The sequence below is a fragment of the Pygocentrus nattereri genome, chromosome 9 (assembly GCF_015220715.1).
Source record: "Pygocentrus nattereri isolate fPygNat1 chromosome 9, fPygNat1.pri, whole genome shotgun sequence".
NCBI classification, from domain to species: Eukaryota; Metazoa; Chordata; class Actinopteri; order Characiformes; family Serrasalmidae; genus Pygocentrus; species Pygocentrus nattereri.
The window spans coordinates 15,366,006-15,384,834 of NC_051219.1; the positions used below are offsets into that span (position 1 = coordinate 15,366,006).

At 43.5% G+C, this 18,829-nt stretch overlaps 2 protein-coding genes and 1 non-coding gene across 4 annotated transcripts in view; all 3 read left to right on the plus strand.

Moving 5' to 3' along the window:
• Nucleotides 1–226: 226 nt before the first annotated feature.
• On the plus strand, nucleotides 227–8,265 carry kansl2 (KAT8 regulatory NSL complex subunit 2). The gene is given in 11 exon segments (XM_017707971.2): nucleotides 227–326; nucleotides 933–1,191; nucleotides 1,564–1,739; nucleotides 1,925–2,039; nucleotides 2,159–2,273; nucleotides 2,275–2,323; nucleotides 2,481–2,647; nucleotides 4,264–4,360; nucleotides 4,708–4,961; nucleotides 5,285–5,491; nucleotides 7,914–8,265. Coding segments are annotated over 10 exon segments (1,527 nt in total). The 5' UTR covers nucleotides 227–326; nucleotides 933–940; the 3' UTR covers nucleotides 8,010–8,265.
• Nucleotides 4,476–4,613, plus strand: LOC119264119. Its single transcript, XR_005130780.1, has one exon. It is a non-coding gene; the product is annotated as a small nucleolar RNA SNORA2/SNORA34 family (small nucleolar RNA).
• Nucleotides 8,266–9,959: 1,694 nt separating the features above from the next.
• nckap5l (NCK-associated protein 5-like) overlaps nucleotides 9,960–18,829 on the plus strand; it is a 28,325-nt gene continuing 19,455 nt past the window's right edge. The window contains exon 1 of one of the 2 annotated variants that reach the window (XM_017707975.2): nucleotides 9,960–10,185. The gene's annotated coding sequence lies outside the window, so the exon portion shown is untranslated. The remainder of the gene's footprint in view (nucleotides 10,186–18,829) is intronic. The other variant, XM_017707977.2, reaches the window with a different exon arrangement.

Sequence of the window (18,829 nt, forward strand, 5' to 3'; positions counted from 1 at the left end):
TTCAGTGATATGTGCTTGATGCATCAGACTATAGTAACATGTGGAAAAACACCTGCAGTCTAGTTTGTACAAGGACGTTTGAAGATGATGAATATTAATTTGGCAAAGATTGACTAACTGAACAGCCAATAGGGGAAGAGCGTGTCTCGTTGACGCGTTTAGTGTGTCCAATCAAACGGCGCAGTGAGAGGTAGCGAGCCAATCACAAGGATGGTGGGCGGGCCTATCGGGGAGGACGGGCTCATCGTTGGGCAAGACCAGACTTGTGTTTGGTGTTGCGACGGAGGCCGGAGTTTGGCTACAGCGGAGTGAAACACCGGTGAGTAGTGAGTATTTTAGATCATAAGATAAGTGTTTAGTATTTGATTTAGCTGTAGTAATCGCAGTTGCCTATATTTCTGAAGTCGAAGTGGCTTTTTGTGGGATTTTGCCTCGAGCTAACGTGCTAGCAGCTCAGTGGCCGTTCAAAGATGGCCGACCTGTAGTTAGCTACGTTGGCCGTGATGTGCAGGACGAGCGGCTTCGGGATGTTTTTAGAAGATTTATCTAATGAACACTGTTAGCTTAACTGCTTTAACGAAAATGCCACCGTAGTGTAGAAGATGTGGACGGCCAGATTGTTGGAAAAGACGTTTAGCTTGGTAATACAGACGTCTTCGTCATCGACCGCACACGTGGTGCGTCCTCGTTCAGCATCAGTTCAGAAATGTTGATGTTCATAACTGCGTAGAAGCGCTGGACTCGGCAGGTTTCTGTAGAGTCATGTTTCATGTCAGACCACTCTGATTGATTGACTTCGTTTACGTGTTAACAGTTTAATTAAGCAGAACTTCCTCTAAGAAGGATGTGTTCCGTGTACAAATGAATCTAAATATGACCTGGAAGTCTGAATCCTTTCTGCTGTGAGTGACTGCTGAGGTTTTCATCTCTAGAGGCCAAGATGAACCGGATTCGGATCCACGTGCTGCCATCAAGCAGGGGCCGGGTCACTCAGGCTGGTCGCACCCAGGAGCCCCAGGCCTGTGCCTACACCCAAAGAGCATGCTCACAACCCCGCCTGGACGGCTGGGAGTTCTGCATCAAACACATACTGGAGGACAAGAATGCTCCTTACAGGCAGTGCAGCTATGTGTCCAACAAAAATGGCAAGCGCTGTCCCAATGCAGCCCCGAAACCTGAGAAGAAGGATGGGTAAAGATATTTTTTTATCATGCAGTTCAGACTGGGAGTCACCAGTCTTCTCTGCAAATGGCTGGCATGTTTGCAGGTTTTCATTCCAACCAATTGACAGCACTCTTGACTCCGCTTGTATAATTTGTCTGAGTCCGTTTACAAACAAATGCCTCATGTGAGGTGCTCTTTTGCCTCAGTTACAAGGAAAGCCTGCAGCCTTTTGTGGATAAGATGGGAGAGCCCTGGTTTGGGGGAAAGCCAGTGTTTTTACTATATTCTGCATGCCTTATGTGGTTGTTTTATCTCTCTGATGAAACCAATGTTAATTTGTTTCAGATTGTTCTGAAACAAATATTTTGACTTGGGCTGTGTTGTATTTTCTTTCTCTAGTGTGGCGTTTTGTGCTGAGCATGCCCATAGAAACGCTCTGGCATTGCAAGCACAGATGCGCAAGGCCTCCTCTGGACCTTCCCCCGAGATGCTGCTCTCTCAGCTCAGCGGCTACAGCAGGGCAGAATCAGGAGCCCTCGGCCAAGATGGACGCAGTGAAGCAAGCCGCATTCTAGGCAGGTGTTTTTCCAGCTTTGTTTAGCTTACTCTTATTAGATAAATAACAATTACTGTTAACTGCAGTGTAGATTAAAATGGAACAAGGGTAATAAGATTATGAACAGTAACTTGAAATTGTAGATTGAAGTTGGAGGATGATCAGTGCGGTAAATTCTCTCTGAACCTGTCTTTCTTTGTGTAGATGAGGATAGCTGGAGTGAAGAGGAGCAGGATCCAGTGGTGTTGGATCAAATGTGGAGAGGGGATCCAGACAGTGAAGCTGACAGCATAGATAGTGACCACGAAGACCCTCTGAAGTGAGTGGCTTTAACATTCGTGATGCAGAGATACAAAACTTCCTGTATTTAGAGTTTGAATTGTCGGATGAATATTTTACAGGGTGTGCTACTACATAAAAAAAAAATTTTTTTTGTAGACATGCTGGTGTGTACACAGCAGAAGAAGTTGCACTTATCACTCGTGAAAAGCTCATCAGACTCCAGTCACTCTACATAGACCAATTTAAACGGCTGCAGCACTTGCTGAAGGAAAAAAAAACGACGCTACTTGCACAGCCGCAAGATTGAGCATGAGACGATAGGTAACATTACTTCACTAACCTTCTGCATCTGATGGTAGAATACAGTACTATATGTTAACGAGTACCTACAGATTTGATATGCGTTGTGACTGTAATAAGCCATTGGTGTATTGGTGCATCGCTGTTTAGTGTAACGCACCATTGTGTTGTGAAACAGGCAGCAGTCTTTTGACGGGACCTGAAGGCCTGTCCATGAAGGAGCGCGAAAACCTCAGAAAGCTGAAGGCTCTGCGGCGCTACCGTCGTCGTTATGGTGTTGAGGCTTTGTTACACAGGCAGCTCAGAGAACGCAGACAAGCCATAAGTGAGGGAGGAACGCCACAGGTAACACCCAGTGGTCTAACTTGGGTTTTTTATTTTTAGTGCATACTATCTGATGATCGTAGTGGATTTGATTTGGTGGCAGGGAGAGATGAATTACTAACTAAATATGCATAGGGCTTTTAGCTTTTCTTTCAGTGCTAGAGTCAGTTCAGTTTTGGCAGTCCTGAGGTTTATTTAATGTTGGTACATAACCCCCCCACCCCTCTTTTCTTCAGAGACATAGAATAGAATTTAGCTCAGATATAGGGTGCATCTTTATGCGCATTGGTCTTGAATTTAGCTTAAAAAAAAAAAATCCCATGGCACCCAAAGCTAAAGTCTCTTTTGATTGAAGGACAGCAGTTTATATACTGTATAAATGTGAAGGTGTGAAAAGCAAACAGTGGACATAGTAGACTACTATTAGACTATTATTTACTGGAGGTGAAACTATTCAGTGTAATGTCTCATTCAGTGCCTCTCAGTTCAGCATGCATGAGTATTGAAACAGACATGCGACTGGAACTTTGGAATGCCTGGGTTTCGTGTGAGCTGAGGTCACAGACTAATGGTAATGGATGTTTATTTATTGGTGCAGATCAAACATGACAGAGGACAGCAGAATGCTCATACTGTTCATAAGTGACAAACTTAATTGCTTCTATTAAACTTGGCCTCTAAATAGTGTTCAACTGCTATTGTGAATTAGTCCTAAAAGGTGAAACCTTGTTAGTGCTGAGGCCAAAAAGGGGCATAATGCCAAAGAAGAACAATAAATCTTTCTCTTTCCCAAACGCTTTCCCTTGGGAATTTTCAGAAAACATGAAAACTATTTTGAAGCTTTCTCATCTAGCTGTTAATTGCAGCACTTCATCAGTTATGCACAAGAATAAAATGTAATCAGTGTTACTGTATGCATCAACAACAGATAAAGAAGTAATTGTGATTGAAGAGTTAAATCTTGTATGATTCTCACTACTTAGGTTTTTTCCTACATTCAACAGAGTAAAGTACTTAGTTTACTACTCATTGTAACATCAGGTATAGTGAAAACTAAATAAGCAAGCCTACAATGAAAGCAACCAGTGCATCCCCTTTACCTCAAAATTGAGAAGAGGAAGGAAGTATTGTTTTTTTTGTTTTGAATGCTCGAATGAACAGAAAATGGTAACATAAGGAAGATTTTCAGGCAGTTTCTGGTTTGCTGCATTGTTGCTGGCTGTATCATATTCACTTTATTGAATCAAGATGCCACCATATAAAATCAAATTCTGAATTTTGTGAGTCATTGCACCCCTGTTTCTTTGTTTTTCCACTTACCTACCCTTTTGCTTGTCCTAGTTGAGCTGTGTGTATATGTATGTTTCTTCAGGGTGGATTTTTCAATACTTGTTCTTCCTACAGTAGTTATAAAATGCCTTAACTAGATAAAACAACTTCTGACATGCCTGTTTTTGGACATTCTGGAATAGAGTTCCTTGAATTTGCATGTAATGTAGGAATAGCAACACTGATGCAAATTCAATTATGTGGGCAGATATAGGTGAAATGTAAATAAATGAAGTGGCAGGTATTAATAGGCTTGATCACAAACAGTTTTATGTAATGTTATAAGTTTCTATGTGATCTTTCAACAGGCTCACTCAGTACGACCAAGCCAGAGGTGCATTTCTTTTGTGGAAGGAACACGATGCTCAAACCAGTGCCTGCCTATGACGCGACATTGTGTCTCTCGTATCCTTCTTCTCAGAGTTTGATTTATGCTGCATATTAACCAAAATGTACATCTTCCTACATTTAGCCATACCATGTTTATGCACCTAATCCTTTGCATTCTACTTTCAGTCCCTTAGCCCTGAATCAAGGCCAGCAACTTGCTGTAGCTGTTGGTTTCAAACAGAGGCTGAAATCAAAGTCTTCACATGGTCTGTTGACTTTCCCAAACTAACAAAATGGGGAAAAATCAATTCAGTTTGAAGAGACATTCAAACTTCATGCTCATCATGCATTGCTAGATCTCTGCAGTAACATAGCCCACCGTTCATGTCTGTAAATAATTTTTCTTTAACTGTTTACAACAGACATTTACCAAGATAGTAGTCAGGTACTGTTTAAGATGTGTCCTGGCCTGAAGGATGTACCCTGTGACCGACCTGTGCATATGGGCCAGTCGGAGGAGCCACGATGCCCTTTGCACCTCTCTCTGCCGCCTCCCATGTATCAGCCTGAACAGGAGACCTTGGCCCCAGAGCAACTGGCCTCAGCCCCCACGGACTTGTATCTCAGCGCTGCAGAGCTGCAGCCCACCGAGAGCCTGCCACTGGAGTTCAGTGATGTATGTGTTGTTATTGATATTCATTAATAGGGCTACTAAAGTAGGCTTGAAAAAAATATTTTGTCCAACCTTGCTGCTGTTTTACCTGTGGCCTGTCTTGTCTGCAAAGGTTCTGCTCCATGTTTATAACTATGCTGTGTTGTCTGTCCACATTATGACGTCTATAAGATTATTTAGCAACTTGAAGTGAAGTTTGATTTAGACCCATCTATAGCAGCTATAGAGTTTACTTAATAGCTACTTTAGCCTTAGTTATAACATGGTTATAATGCTGAAGCAAAAGTTGGTTAAAAGATAATTGTGAGGCTTACTCTGCATTGCAGGATCTGGATGTGGTGGGAGATGAGGGGATGCAGTGCCCACCGTCACCTCTGCTCTTCGACACAGCACTGGCCCTGGAGGACCAGACCATCCGTGCCATAGCTGAGGCCCCCATGGACATCCTGACTGGGGCAGAGCATGGAGATCTGGACGGCTCGTCACATGACCCAGAGCTTTCAGAAACGGATGAAATGTCAGTGATAGATCAGGTAAATATGGTTTTAAAGGAATGCTTTGGCAAAAAAATCTAAATTACACACTTTTCCATACTTAGCCCAGATGTAGCTGATCAGCCAATCCATGTGTCCAAATTTTGCGTATTTAGTTTCAAACCGGAGCTACAAGGATAATGTAGCTGTCAAGCCAATTGTTTTGGTAAGTGCTTCTCAAACTTCTCAACCTGCTCAGAAATCATTTAGGTCATGATTAACGTTTCACAGATTTGTCGTAGTTTAGAACACAGTAAGACTAACTATAAAAATGAACAGAGCCGTTTAGCTGAATACTGCAGTCAGCCATTTTAGACATCCTTGCAGAATCCATGTCTCATTTGTTTGCATGCAACCAGAAGGATGCTGCAAATTATGCTCGCAGTTTGCCATTTCCAAAAAACTGCTAATCTTCAGTTTTTTAAATAAAAAATGTGATATATAACAGCTGAATTAGATACTTTCCCTGAATTGTTCAGCCCTAGCCTCCATATGCCTCCAAGATATGCGTCTGCACAAAAGGGAGTTGACCAGTGTTTCGTGTATGGTGAAAGGTTATTTTCATGGGTCAAAGTAAGTCATTCTGTGTCTTAAACAACAGTGACAAGTCTTTGTGACCTTAATGAAGATCTGGATGCAGGTTGAGAAATTTTTAGGATGTATTTACATAAGCTTTAAGTTTACATATTTACACAAGATTATTAACTTCTAATGATTGTTAGCAATATTATGCTCTTAACTCCAGTAGTAAACAGAATAAGCAGAGTTTGGACACAGTCTGTATGTTGGCTGATCGACTGCAGCTGGGATAAGTGGAAAATTGTGTAAATTAGAATTTGTCAAACTATTCCTTTAAGCAGACATGGTGTTTAGCATTTGATCTGCCTTCTCTGCATACAAAGTGGTGCACTAATGTAAACATTTATACATATACTGCACTACTCTGTTACATGCGTTTCTCAACTAGGTGGTGTTTCATGTGTCTTATTACTTACTGCTTATATGTTGTCTTCCTGCATCTCATCTTGTACTTCACTGTTTGTTGATTAGTGCATATACAGAGAGATGTTTGGTAGATTCTGCCAATGTGTGGCAATAAAGAATCTTAAACACTGCTTGCAAGCCTGAGTTACAGCCCAGTGCTGGGGTCAGATCTCAGCTGTGCTGAATGAATTTGGCTGGGCAGGAATGGAATAATGTGGGTCACTGTCACATAATTGAATGTTTAGTGTTGCCAAACTTGGAGGATGAGAAACTTGGCCATACTGCTCATGGCAGCAGCATACCTTTGGATGCAGAGACTAAATTAGAGACTGAGGCAAAAATACTTTTTTAAAAAAGGAGTGTTTTAAATTCCTAAGAGTACTGTAAATCATGCACTGTCATTTGCTTTACCATGTTGAAGCCATTTGCTTGAAGTTAAAGGTTATTTACAGCAGGTTGCTTCATGCCTCAAGTTTGAGATTCGGTTCCTCCTGCTAAAGTCATGTCAGTTCTTTATCCCTGAATGAAGACCAGCAACTTGTTGTAGTTGTTGGTTGGCTAAAATCAAAGTCTTCAAATGGTGTGTTTACTCTCCCAACATTAAAATGGGGATTTAGCTTGGTTTGAAGAAACATTCCAAGCTTAAGCTCGTCAGGGTTGTGTCTCTGCAGTAACACTAACTAGATCTTTGAGTCTAAAAGTTTTAGTCTAGACGAGAATACAGCCCAAACACTTTGCCAGAGTCCAACTAAACCTGGTCAAGTTTTTACTCTGTACTTGACTTAAGACGGACAAAACCCACATGAATAAATTTAGTCCAAAACTAACCCGAGCTGGACGAATTTTGTTCAAAACTGGCCTTAGCTGACCTTTCATCATTCAGAGTGCTGAATAAAACCTGACACGACAGCACAGTTTAAATTACTGTGCAGAGACAGTGATGGTTGTCATTAGATAGTTGGCGTTTTTATACACAAAAGAAATGTCACAGTTCTGTAGTCTGAATACACTTTCCACGATACTGTGATCTCACACTTTGTGGTGCTGATGTAGCAAAATAATCACAATAATTCACTCCTTTAATACTAAAACTTTCTTTATATAGAACATGCACTTGTGGCTTTTTGACTGCACTTTTGTATGTCCTATGTATCCTTTTCCCTCAAGTGTAGATGACTCAAGTACACCACATTAAAAAGCATAAGCAAGTATAGTCAGGAATAAAACTAAAGCAGGGCCATATGCAGGGTAAAATCTATAGCAGTGTTCAGATGTATACGTTTTGTCTTTAACCATTTACAGTAGACGTTTACCAACACAGTTGCCATGTGCCATGATGAGTTGTGACCTGTTACTAGCCTCTGCTGAGGCCACTGCTTTTCTGTTATCTTCAACAGGAAAATCCAAGAGCACTTAGTTTCTGTTTTTTTCCCCCCAGGCCGTGTCAGAGGTACCCGAGACAGCAGGAGAGGAGGATGCCACGCAGAATTCATCAAAGGACCCCAACACAATAACAACAGATGCCACATCCTGAGCACCTTGTGACCCGAATTTCTCAGCTGTCTATAGACTTCATTACTTGCTGCACTGGTGTGGTTTCAGAACGTGGAGGAGTCTGACCAAAAGCCATATTTACAAAGCCTGCCCCGCAGTGCAAAGACTGTACCCTACTTATGGAAAACGTTCAGAGGTGTATTATAAAAGGTAATCGCTAGAGGACTGATGTTAACATAGAAACTGCACCTGAATCTACTTGGAAATAAAACAGAACTTGTCACTGTAGTCCTGAATCCTTGGTATATGCTTATTCATGCTGTTGATGTCCATATGATTCAGTTAAACTACCAAAGTCTTAACTTTTGCATTACCATTTTCCAATCTCTGCTTGGCTTGGATTAAATGTGCTGTTTGGTTTTATGCCTTTTAAGAAAATTGATGTGAATGGTACGTTCTGGTTGGCTGCTCCACCTTGCGGGGCAGAAATACTACGTATAAGTTCAAAGTGAATGGGCGGGGCTAAACGTGTTCGTAAACACATTTGTGATCTCACAAAGTCAAAACGAGGTGTTTTTGAAGTGTAGTTTTTCTATATGGATGGAGAATGTAACGATGTTTACACTACATAAACCTTTAAGAGGGCGAGCAAGCAGTGTTGCCTTTGCATCTGCAGTGTTTTAACAAGTAATGAGATCCATTGCATCTGACCGAAGTTTCCATAGTCTCACTGTGCCAGCTGAGCCAACTTCATGAACATAAACCATTGTTTTCGTGTTGTTTGACATCTGAGGCTCACAGTAACTGCAGCACCGTGGGCTTGATGTGTTGCAAGTACGTTGTAGCTCAACACTAGAAAAGCAGGTCGTTCGACACGTCCAGAAGCCTCGCTCTTAGACATGAAGTATTAAAACCGATAACTTATTACTGAGGGGTTATTAAATATATATAAATGAAAGCTGGATCACGTTCAGTTTAAAGCCCCCCTTCGCCTGGGAGGAGCTGGAGTCTGAGCTCTCCGACGAAGTGAACGTGATTTCGTTTATATATGTTTAATAACCCCTCAGTAACAAGTTGTCAGTTTTAATCTAAAGCCCATGGTGCGGCAGTAACTGAGGTACATGATAAGCAGTTGGCTGCATGATAAGCAGTGTGTTGAAGGGGAACTCCACCGGTTTTAAACGATGTTTGCATAATTCAGGTGGTTGAGATGTAAACAAAGTAATTCACTGTATGAAATTGTTCATTATAGAGAAACTTGCAGACTCTTTCCAGGGGTGCTGATAGGAGCCAGGCTGTCACAATGTCAACAACACAAATATATAATCTAATAACTACCCAAAACCACCAGTGAGCCCACACGTGTCTTGATTATGTTTAAATGTAATGCTGATGGTCAAATGGTGGTAAATATATTTTAAAAACGTTTTCTTTGGGCTCTACTTTGCCTTTTAACAGCCGTCATGTACCCATCCGCTATGAATAGATTAAAATAAACTCATTATAATATGTTTTGGGCGCAAAACTGCTCCAAAATAATGTCTCCGAGATCAGGCAACGTATTCAGAGCCATTTCAAGTCGTAACTTTGCGCGAGAGAGCTGGCGGAGGTGGATGTCTAGTTCCCAGCATCACCACCCTGAACAATACTGACCCTGCAAGTTTCTCCAGGACGGAGCGTTTCACACCAAACCACTCTGAACGACTCCCTTTACACCCTGGTTTCACTGTGCAGGGATTCTGACAAACCGGTGGGGTTCCCCTTTAAGTTTGAGCTGAAGTGTTTATTTGGGCCGCGGTTTAAAATCAGGGAGGCTATAAGAAACCGCTAGCCTACGTGGACCACATAAAGACGGGCCCCTGTGCTGAAAACGGGGCGGGCAGCACCATTTCCAGCAATGACATCACTTTTCCTGCCTAGTGCTCAAACCTAAACACGGCCGGAGGAGCGAGAGAGGCGGAGAGACAGAGACAGAGAGAGAGGGAGGGAGAGAGAGACAGAGAGAGAGAGAGAGAGGGAGAGAGAGAGAAGCAGCCAGCCAGCCAGCCAGCCGTCCGTCCGTATGCGAGTGAGCGAGCAGCTGCTGTGAGGGGAGCCCGGCAACATGTACCGGCTGGACGCGGTAAAAGTGCAGCGAAAGGCGTTTCCTAGCGTGTCCTGTCGGCTTTAACGTCGTCCCCGCGACCGTCCGAGGCTCCAGAGGCGAACAGCTTGAGGTAAACGAGCCTTTCTTTACTTTCCCGGCGTTGGCCTCGCTGTATTTCAGCCTTCCGATGCTGCATGTTTGCTTCGGTGGCGGCGGAATCAGCCGTGCTGACTGAGCGAAAACGCTTCGGCTCGGCCCCCGACCTTAAACTCGCCTTAGACGACATGGCGGGACTAAAGGAAAGGGGACCGTTTTTTGCGTCCTAGCTGGGACGACACCGGCTGGGAGGGAGGAGGATGCTCGCCGTGATATCCGGACAGGATGCGTTGTGCCCCGGCCCTTTAAATACCTCGTTTCGCCGGCTTGCCGAGGCCATGTTTGCGCGGACTAACGTTAACGTTAGCACCAGATAACCGCGCAGCAGCAGCACCGCCGGAGCCGACCCTCAGACTTCAGACCACTTAGCAGCTTTTCGGGGCTGTTTTACCCCAGAACGTGTTGGTTAAAGGTGCAGCCCCCTCTCCCCTTCCTTCCCTGCCATTACTAAACTCTGTCTAGCGAGCCTGTGAAGAAAGCTGCTCGCACTTTTTATTACAGTCACCAACTTCTTGTTTGTTCCTGTAATCAGAAGCCCTGCACTGTAAAATGGCTCATTCTGGCACCGTTCATGTTGCATTAGACCCTAAAACAGCAACTAATTCAAGTGTAATTGAGGGTAAAAGCATGCCACCCCCCAACCCCCTCTACCAGCCCCTCCCCTTTAATATTTTACAGATGTTTTTCACATTTGCGAGCCCCATGTCCAAAACCCATATTAAGAGCAGCTTACAAGTTAACATAGGCTCCCATTCTTGAGAGATGTAATTGTCCGAACTCGGAGGCACTGCAATGAAGTTTAATGATATTTACTCCTGCTGAGGGCTTTCTGGAATGTCTGGATCCAAACAGGACGCAGCAGAGTGGAGCAAATCCGAGGATGCTCCACCAGAAATAGCTGAAAGCAACACAAAGCAAGATAAACTCACAAATTGCTCTGTAAACTAGAACGACCACAAAGCACATCATCATCTAGGGAGCGGGCGGCCCTGCTGCCACTGCCAGAGATAGTCACGGTTGGGGGGCTGCTGTTCGAGCTACTCCCATGATCACCTTATCTCCTCTCCGCCGAGACTTTGATCATGTTTTTTGCATGCCTAGGGGACATGCATTGTCCCTAATGGAAGGCAGATGACATGAGCAGATCTCTTCGCGACTGCAGAAACCCGTCTTGAGGAATCCGCAAAGGTCATGGTTTTTTTCCCCTTTCCTCGCTCCCTCCTTCTTGCCCTTTTGCCATCCGCAGTGTGTGAAAAACATTAACTTGTTTTATTTGTAACGGGCAGGTTATCGGCGTGCTCCAGTTTCTCCTCGTGCGTGTTTTTGAGTCAGATTCTAAACATGCCACTGTGGGTGTATCCATTCTAGATGACTCTGAAGTGCCCCGGGCGCTGGGTGAGAGGCAGATTTTCTTGTTGGACGCATTCTCATGACCGTGCAATTGTTGTCCTATTTCTCTCTGAAAACACTTAGGCCCCAGGAATGAATCTGTCCTGCCAAACAGCTGTCAATCTGAAGCATTTGAAAGCAGGAGCCTATTCTCTGAACGTTACATTAAAGGAATACTCAGTCTAATGAAGTGGCTGTGTTTTTCTTCCACTTTGTCACGTTGTAGTTTATGAGCTTGTACTCATGTTCTTTTTGAATGAGTGATTTACTGCGTCTCACTCGATCATTCAAAAAAAAAGGCAAAAGCCACAAGGGCTCTTTAATGAGCATTTGGCTGTTTGAGGTGGTTAACAGCAAAGCAGGTCCTTTTCACACAGCGTAACCTTATTTACAGCAGAAGCGCAATAAAATGTGATCCTCGTGTGGCTCTGGATGATACTATCCAGCATATTAGATTGTTATACTACACCTCCCACATGGCACAGAGAGTGGCTGTTATGTAGCTAAGTGAACAGTGTCTGTTTTTCCTTCTCAAGCCTCATGATGTTATTTCATGGACCCGAGCCCAGAATGGTCTTGAGAGATCATGTCTGGCCACCTGATCATGCCACTGGGCCAAGAGGCTGATCAGCTGCTATCGCAAAAGAAAAACCACGAGTTGTGTTTTAAAAAAAAAACAAAAAAAACAGACACCCCCCCCCCCATATCCCCCCCTGCCGAAGGGTCTGATAAAGGCATGACATCACAGACAAAGCAGTGGGAATTTTTTGAGTGCAGGGCTTCACGTTATAAAGCTGTGTTTCTCAGTGCACTTCACAGGGCTTTCCAGACAGTCGTTTTAGCTCCATTCCAGCCCCCAACACACCTGAGCCAACCATCAAAGGGGCATTCCTGCCTAAAACTGGCATTGAATGTTGTTTGATATGCTATGTCGTGTTCTGTAGCGCAGCATTTGCGTCTCTCAGCCTCATCGGTTTGACACACTTTATGATGTTGTCTCATTTTTGTGTTTTTGTCCTGTGTTCTCTCACTACAATAGCCACTGCACATTGGGAATCCCCCCCATGTCATTAAGGAAATCCTGACTAGTGTGGCCACTGATGTAGAAGCTAATAATTACAGACGTGAAATAGCAGTACTACTGCTTCCAAGCGGTATTTATAGCTGTCTTTCTTAGCTGGCTTTCTTCTGCGTTAACCAAAGCATTTCAAACAACCCATTCTCTAATATCATCCCCAAAGTTTTCCTGATCTTTAAATTGGAAAATCTCACACTGGAGACTTTCATGACAGTACTAGAGTACAGTTGTTTACGACAGATATACTAATGGTTTAGTTTTATTTTGGTCAGACTATCCCTTAAAAAAGTGCATATAATTCCTGGCATTAACCAGTAATTGGTACCTTGTGGCTAATGCCCATACTATTAACCAATAACGTTTTTTGGATTTTCACATTTTAATACGTTGTATAAAGTAAGTGAGCATCAATATAATCTGACATAAGTTAGTGTAAACATACACACACACAAAAATCTCTTATCGGGGCTCACAAGGGTGGGCAAACATAAAATAAAGAGTTTTGCAGACGCACTCTTACTTGTCTAAGAGTGGAATTCCACCTGGGGCAGGGAATAAACCCTCAGAGCTTTCATATTATCCTTTTTAGTGAGTTTGTGAAGTCAAGCGAGTGTGTATGTGTGCACTTGTATTATTGAAACCATAACAATGACATTTTTCCAATTATTGGGGAAATAATAGCAGCCCATATCATGTACCCCTAACATTGAACTCTGAATACCTGGTACAGGTGTACAGGCTGCAAGGTTACAGCAAGAAAAGAGGACCATCTGGTGGGCCCTGAGGATTGGATGGAGAAACACTGCTCTAAAGAAGTGTATGCATCCCACTTGTTATGCAGTGCCTGTCCCCTCATATTTAAGGGGGCGTAGGCCAAGAATGTAGGTTAGAGGGGATGACCACACTCTTGAGTTTATCTGGTGGCTGAAACAGTGGCGTTTTGTGGCCAGTGTTTGCGGTTTTGTCCTCATGCTGCATTCAGGCATCCAAACACGGTTCTCTGGATAATTAGGACTGAAGCATGAAATCAGACCTTTGGCTGGGATCCTCTGGCTGGAGGAGCTATTCTCCATGTGCTCGGCCCGATTGGAGCTCCGCAACTGTTCATGTTAGCGTGAGAAAATGGAAGTGGTCATTACCGGAGGTGTAAATCTCTTGACCTCAAAATGTTTTGATCATGATTCTTTAGGAAATTAGTTAGTGCACCTTTGTGAAATCTCAAATTTCATTCAATTATAATGAGATTCCTTTGGTATGTTTCAGAATTATTTTTGAAAATGCACTGAATATAAGTGGGACTGGAGGAACAGAGCAGTGGAATATAAACGGTAACAGTAATATACTATTTTTAAAAGGATGTTTACATTTAAAAATAGCCTAATTTTATTTTTGCCAAAAAATTATGCATATTTTATTGAACATTTAAAACTATTCTAATTGATTGTCAGAATCTTCTAGGAATCTAGGAAGTTGAATGGGCACCTTTTAGACGCATTTTCACACCCCTACTCTGCACATCACAACGCTTCTTCTCGGCTTGTCCACATGAAAAGCAGTAAAAGTGCACTGGCTGGTCAAGCCGGCCACTTTGGCTGCACGTACCGGTTCCCACAGGCACACATGCAGTCTTTCCTTTCTTTCTCTCTCTCACTCGATCTGTCTGCCCAGTACCTTGTTAGGGCGTCTGCCTGCACTGTTATCAGTCCCCCCCTCTGCCGACGCACTTCCATCCCGTTCCCCAGCTTGCGGTTACCATGGTTATGGACCGGCGGGGCACATTAGCATGTAGAGAATTCATCAATTGCTCAGGAAAGCCGGAGATGTATGACGGGAGCGCAGCGGGGGAGCACGGTGCCGACTCTGCGAAACCGCGCTGCTGTTTCCACACACTGCAGATATTTGGAGGAAGGCAATTATGCTTTCCGTGATCTCCCCCTGCGGTCTTTGTTTCGTTTCTGGGGCTTCCCAGCCTTTGTTGGAGCAGTGGGTGCTCACAGGTGTGAAATATGATTTTTATTCACACATTTTTCTTTTTTTTTATATAAGATGGGTCAGTTTTCAACCAGTCACCCATTTGGAAAAAAGAACCATCAGTAGTGCCTCTTTATTACGATGCAGCGTGTTGTGCTAGTGCAGTCTTATCGTTGGCCACTTAAAAAGAAATGAGTGATTGCATAGCTTGTGCCAAGATTTGTTTTGCTTCGAATCCGCCCCACTGAAGAAGCTGAGGCCATGCAAACATTTGAACTGGTTTTTCACAGAGCTCCAGTCTTCAGCTGCAACAAACATTCAATTCATACTTGCTCTAAGCGGAAATATGTGTCGGAATGTGGCCTTAATCAATTCAAGCAAACCAGGTCAATGGCACATCCTGTTTGGGCAATGGAGGGATAAATGTCCGCGACTTGGTCGGACAGCAACAAGAGTTAAACAAACGGCATCAGAAATGGCCCAGTGTGGCACATTTGATATGGCAGGGGTTTTCTTTTTTTTTCTATTTCTGGCGCAAAATGGCTACATTCATACAGCGCTCCGAGAAGCCCCACCACCAGCACTATTTGAAGAGAGGCTCATGTGCTTTCGTTTCCCTTTTTTTTCTGGAAATGAAAGCCTTGGTGGTTTGGGGTCCTGTGACCCCTCATCCCGTTAATTACAGCCAAACCATTCCCTTAAGAGGTCTACCAGCCCTGATGTATGCCATGTTTACGTTAAATATGCAAACCGTTTCACTAGAGGGCCGTTGCTTTTAAAGCGAGCCTTTTCCACCCGTCCAGTCTGCTGGAACATGTGGCCGTCCATTACCCCTGGGCAGCCTTTTTTGGCAGCAGAATTCACATATATCTTCATACAGTGCAGGCAAAGCCAGGTGATTAATGAAGGTGCTAAAGAAGGCCTTGTACATCGTCCCCATACATGCAATGTGCAGTAATCCAGGCAGATGTTTGGTTTATCACGAGAGGACGAACAAAAGCATGATGGCCCAGCCGAAAGGTTGCCAGAGGGCGTTCACTTAAAGCCGCTGCGCCTGGTGTCCAGATGTTTCGTGGCCGTATCCCTGAAGCCTACTGAAGGCCAGGCTTCACTGCACTTTACTGCGGCACCGGCCAGGGGACAGCAGCCCCCGGTCAGTGCCGCTCGCATACCAGCCTTTAAACAAAGCATATGCTCAAATGTTTTCTTTGCAGTTCCTCATTTTTCAGTAGTCAAACTTCATTTCATGTGTGCTGTTCTTTCATTGTTTATCAATGGAGGAACTTGCTCAGATTTCTTCCTCTTTTTTACGGTAGCTGTATACAGTAGCCAGTGTGACATTTACCCAAGGTGGTAACTATGGTTACCAGGATTCGGCCCGGGCTCATCTGAGACGTCCTTGTTTAGTAGACGCAACATTTGCATGCATGGTTGTGACTCTGGAGACAAATTTGCTTTGTCAAGCCATTTAATGTCAATGCTACCAAGTTATATTTAGTTACTGGAGTATTTATCATTCACACAAACATTTTCGTTGATGTGCTCACTCTTAAGTGAGGCGTGGGTGGGACATTGGAGACGTGCATAACCATGTAATCCCTTGGGAGAGGGGTCATTCGTATTTTTTCCTCAAGATTTTCTTTTTTTTATCTCAAAACAAAGTCTGTGGGCATGTACAGTTTGTATTGCTGATCAGTGCTGTCAGTCATATGAAAACGGTCAGCAGACAAGAGCAGGGGTCAGTTTAAGAGTTATATACAGGCCCCCACCTCTACCTCCCCCACCCCAGACTAGTGTCACATTTCTAAAAGGTGGATCAGCCCCTCCACCTCACATGGAGTTCAGCACATTACAGCCCATTAAGCTGTCTCGCTCTCAATGGGGGCTTTTTCGCCAGCACTCTGATTTATTCCCTTAATCCGGACTCACCACAACGCTGCAGCGCAAACCAACTGCTTGGCCCAGGACGCTCACCACAGCATTGCAGTGCAGCCTGACCAACTCCCTGGACGGGTGTGTACCTCAGGCTGCGCACCATCTGTCAATTCACTCTTTCATCTATGATTTTTCTTTCAGCACTTGCCTTTATCTTAGAGATTTACGACGTTGCATAATTCAGCAAAGCACCTAGATCGATCCCTGTTATCCAGATAATTGCAGTTTTATCAAATTACATTGTTGCTGTGATTATGCAACTGTTCAAGGCCTTCACCTTGTCCAATCTGTAGCCCAGCTTTAATCGGCAGAGCCTTCTGTACTGTCATTTCTTGTTTTCATATTTTTTGAGATGTTCCAGTTATGTCAGACATCCAGCTGTGAGCCAAGAGAGATAGTTTGCTGGAGTACTTATGTATGTTAAAAGCAAATGCCATACGACACCTGGGGCGGCCTGACTTAGTCAAGTGTGCACCATTCTGCCGGTCATTGCTGAGCACCAAATTGGTAGTACTTGAAATATCACAGAAGATCCACAATAAGTGGATTTGACTCAAGAGATTGGACTCTGAATTCTTTAAATCTTTACCACCCACTTTCTCACACATTACCTCATCACCGTTCATTTTATATGATATTTACGAGGCCTTGGCTCTCTAGGGCATAGCTCACGGCCCTTTCCATGAGTGAAAGTACCATTTGCAGGGATCACAAAAGCCCTTTGTTGCGGATTCTCTCGCCACTTGATTGTTAGCTCCAGGACAACATGTGACCCCCTCTTGCATTTGGGTCATGTCATCCAATTTGGGTCTTTTAATGTGTAGCCACTGATATATAGTCTAGGTAGAATTGCAGCCACATGTGAATGTGTGGCTGACAGGGGCATGATCAGGGGTTCAGGCACAGTTTGGGAAGAGGCTGCAGGGCTTCTTCGTTAGCCCTTCAGCCGCAAGGTCTACGTGGTATTTTAAGAATGTTTTCTGTGAAAATCATTCACAAGGATTCCATTGTTGCGCTGGAAAACGGCCAGTTATCCTGTTAGGGGATCCTCACGGCAGCCTTCACTGAGACGTCTGAGCACCTTTTGATTTAAAGGATGTGGTGTTTATCTTAGAAATGCATGATAATTCATGTTCTCCGTTGGTATCTGTAGAGAATTACTGAAAATTAGCACATCGTTGTCAGTCAAGTACTTGAATGTGAGCAATATTTTGTGCTCAGGTGCAATTCCTTAATTAGCACACGTCTGGATGAGCAATGAGACTTGTGTTGGCACAGAAAAAGCCTTCTCCTTATTTTTTCCAACCATGAGTTGGTTTTGAGGCAAATTGCAGAGCGGATAAGATATTTACTGTAATAGTAAACCTGCTGATCCTACTTAATCTGATTTATAGTCCGTATTTATGCTGGTAATTAATCTGAAATATTGGTATCACATAATAAGCCACAAAGAAACATCAGTAGTTGGAGTCGGCCTAGAATTTTCCTATCGGTGCATCTTGTAATAATGCAATTAGTTCTGCTGATTTTACTGCTGGGATGCTATTCAGAATTAGCCTCTTCAATGAAAAATGTCTTGATGCATGCCTTGTGATTCATTTTTATGGATTTGTAAATCATAATCGGCAATGAAAGACCATTTAATTATAATCTACTTCACAAAGGTAATGCTATTTTAAAATTTGGGTTATGATTCACTACCAGAGTCTTTTGTATTTTAAGAAAATAAAGATTCTCGCCAACATGGTTGAACTAGTTGGAGTTAGATTGGGAGTCAGTTGAGGTTGGGACTCAAATCATGTCATTTCAGGTCAAGTGTTTCTTGCAGCTCTGCGTCTCAGTGTGAGGTGCTAACACGCTGCATCTCATTGATGATGAATTAGTGAATCATTTTTATATCCCAAAAAGAACAGCACATTGTTCATTCTCAGCTCTAGCTAACCTGACTTGTTCCACCACTCATAACCAGGTCACATTTTCTGTTGTGCACTTACTACGTTGACCGTCTCAGTGACTGCGATTGCAATCCAATCAACGCTAGTCTTCCACAGTCGGACAATCCTCTTAAGAGGAGGCTCCTGCTCCCTGACATGGGCTGTGTTGCCTGGGTAACTCCACGACTCCCTTTTTTCGCCTGTTCGGATATCCTTTTGCTGTCCTTCGCCTTTGTGTGGGGCTGCTGCGTTGTCTCCTTTTGAAATATAACCCCCTTTCTGTTTTATGGCCCCTCCAGCAGTTGCAGGGT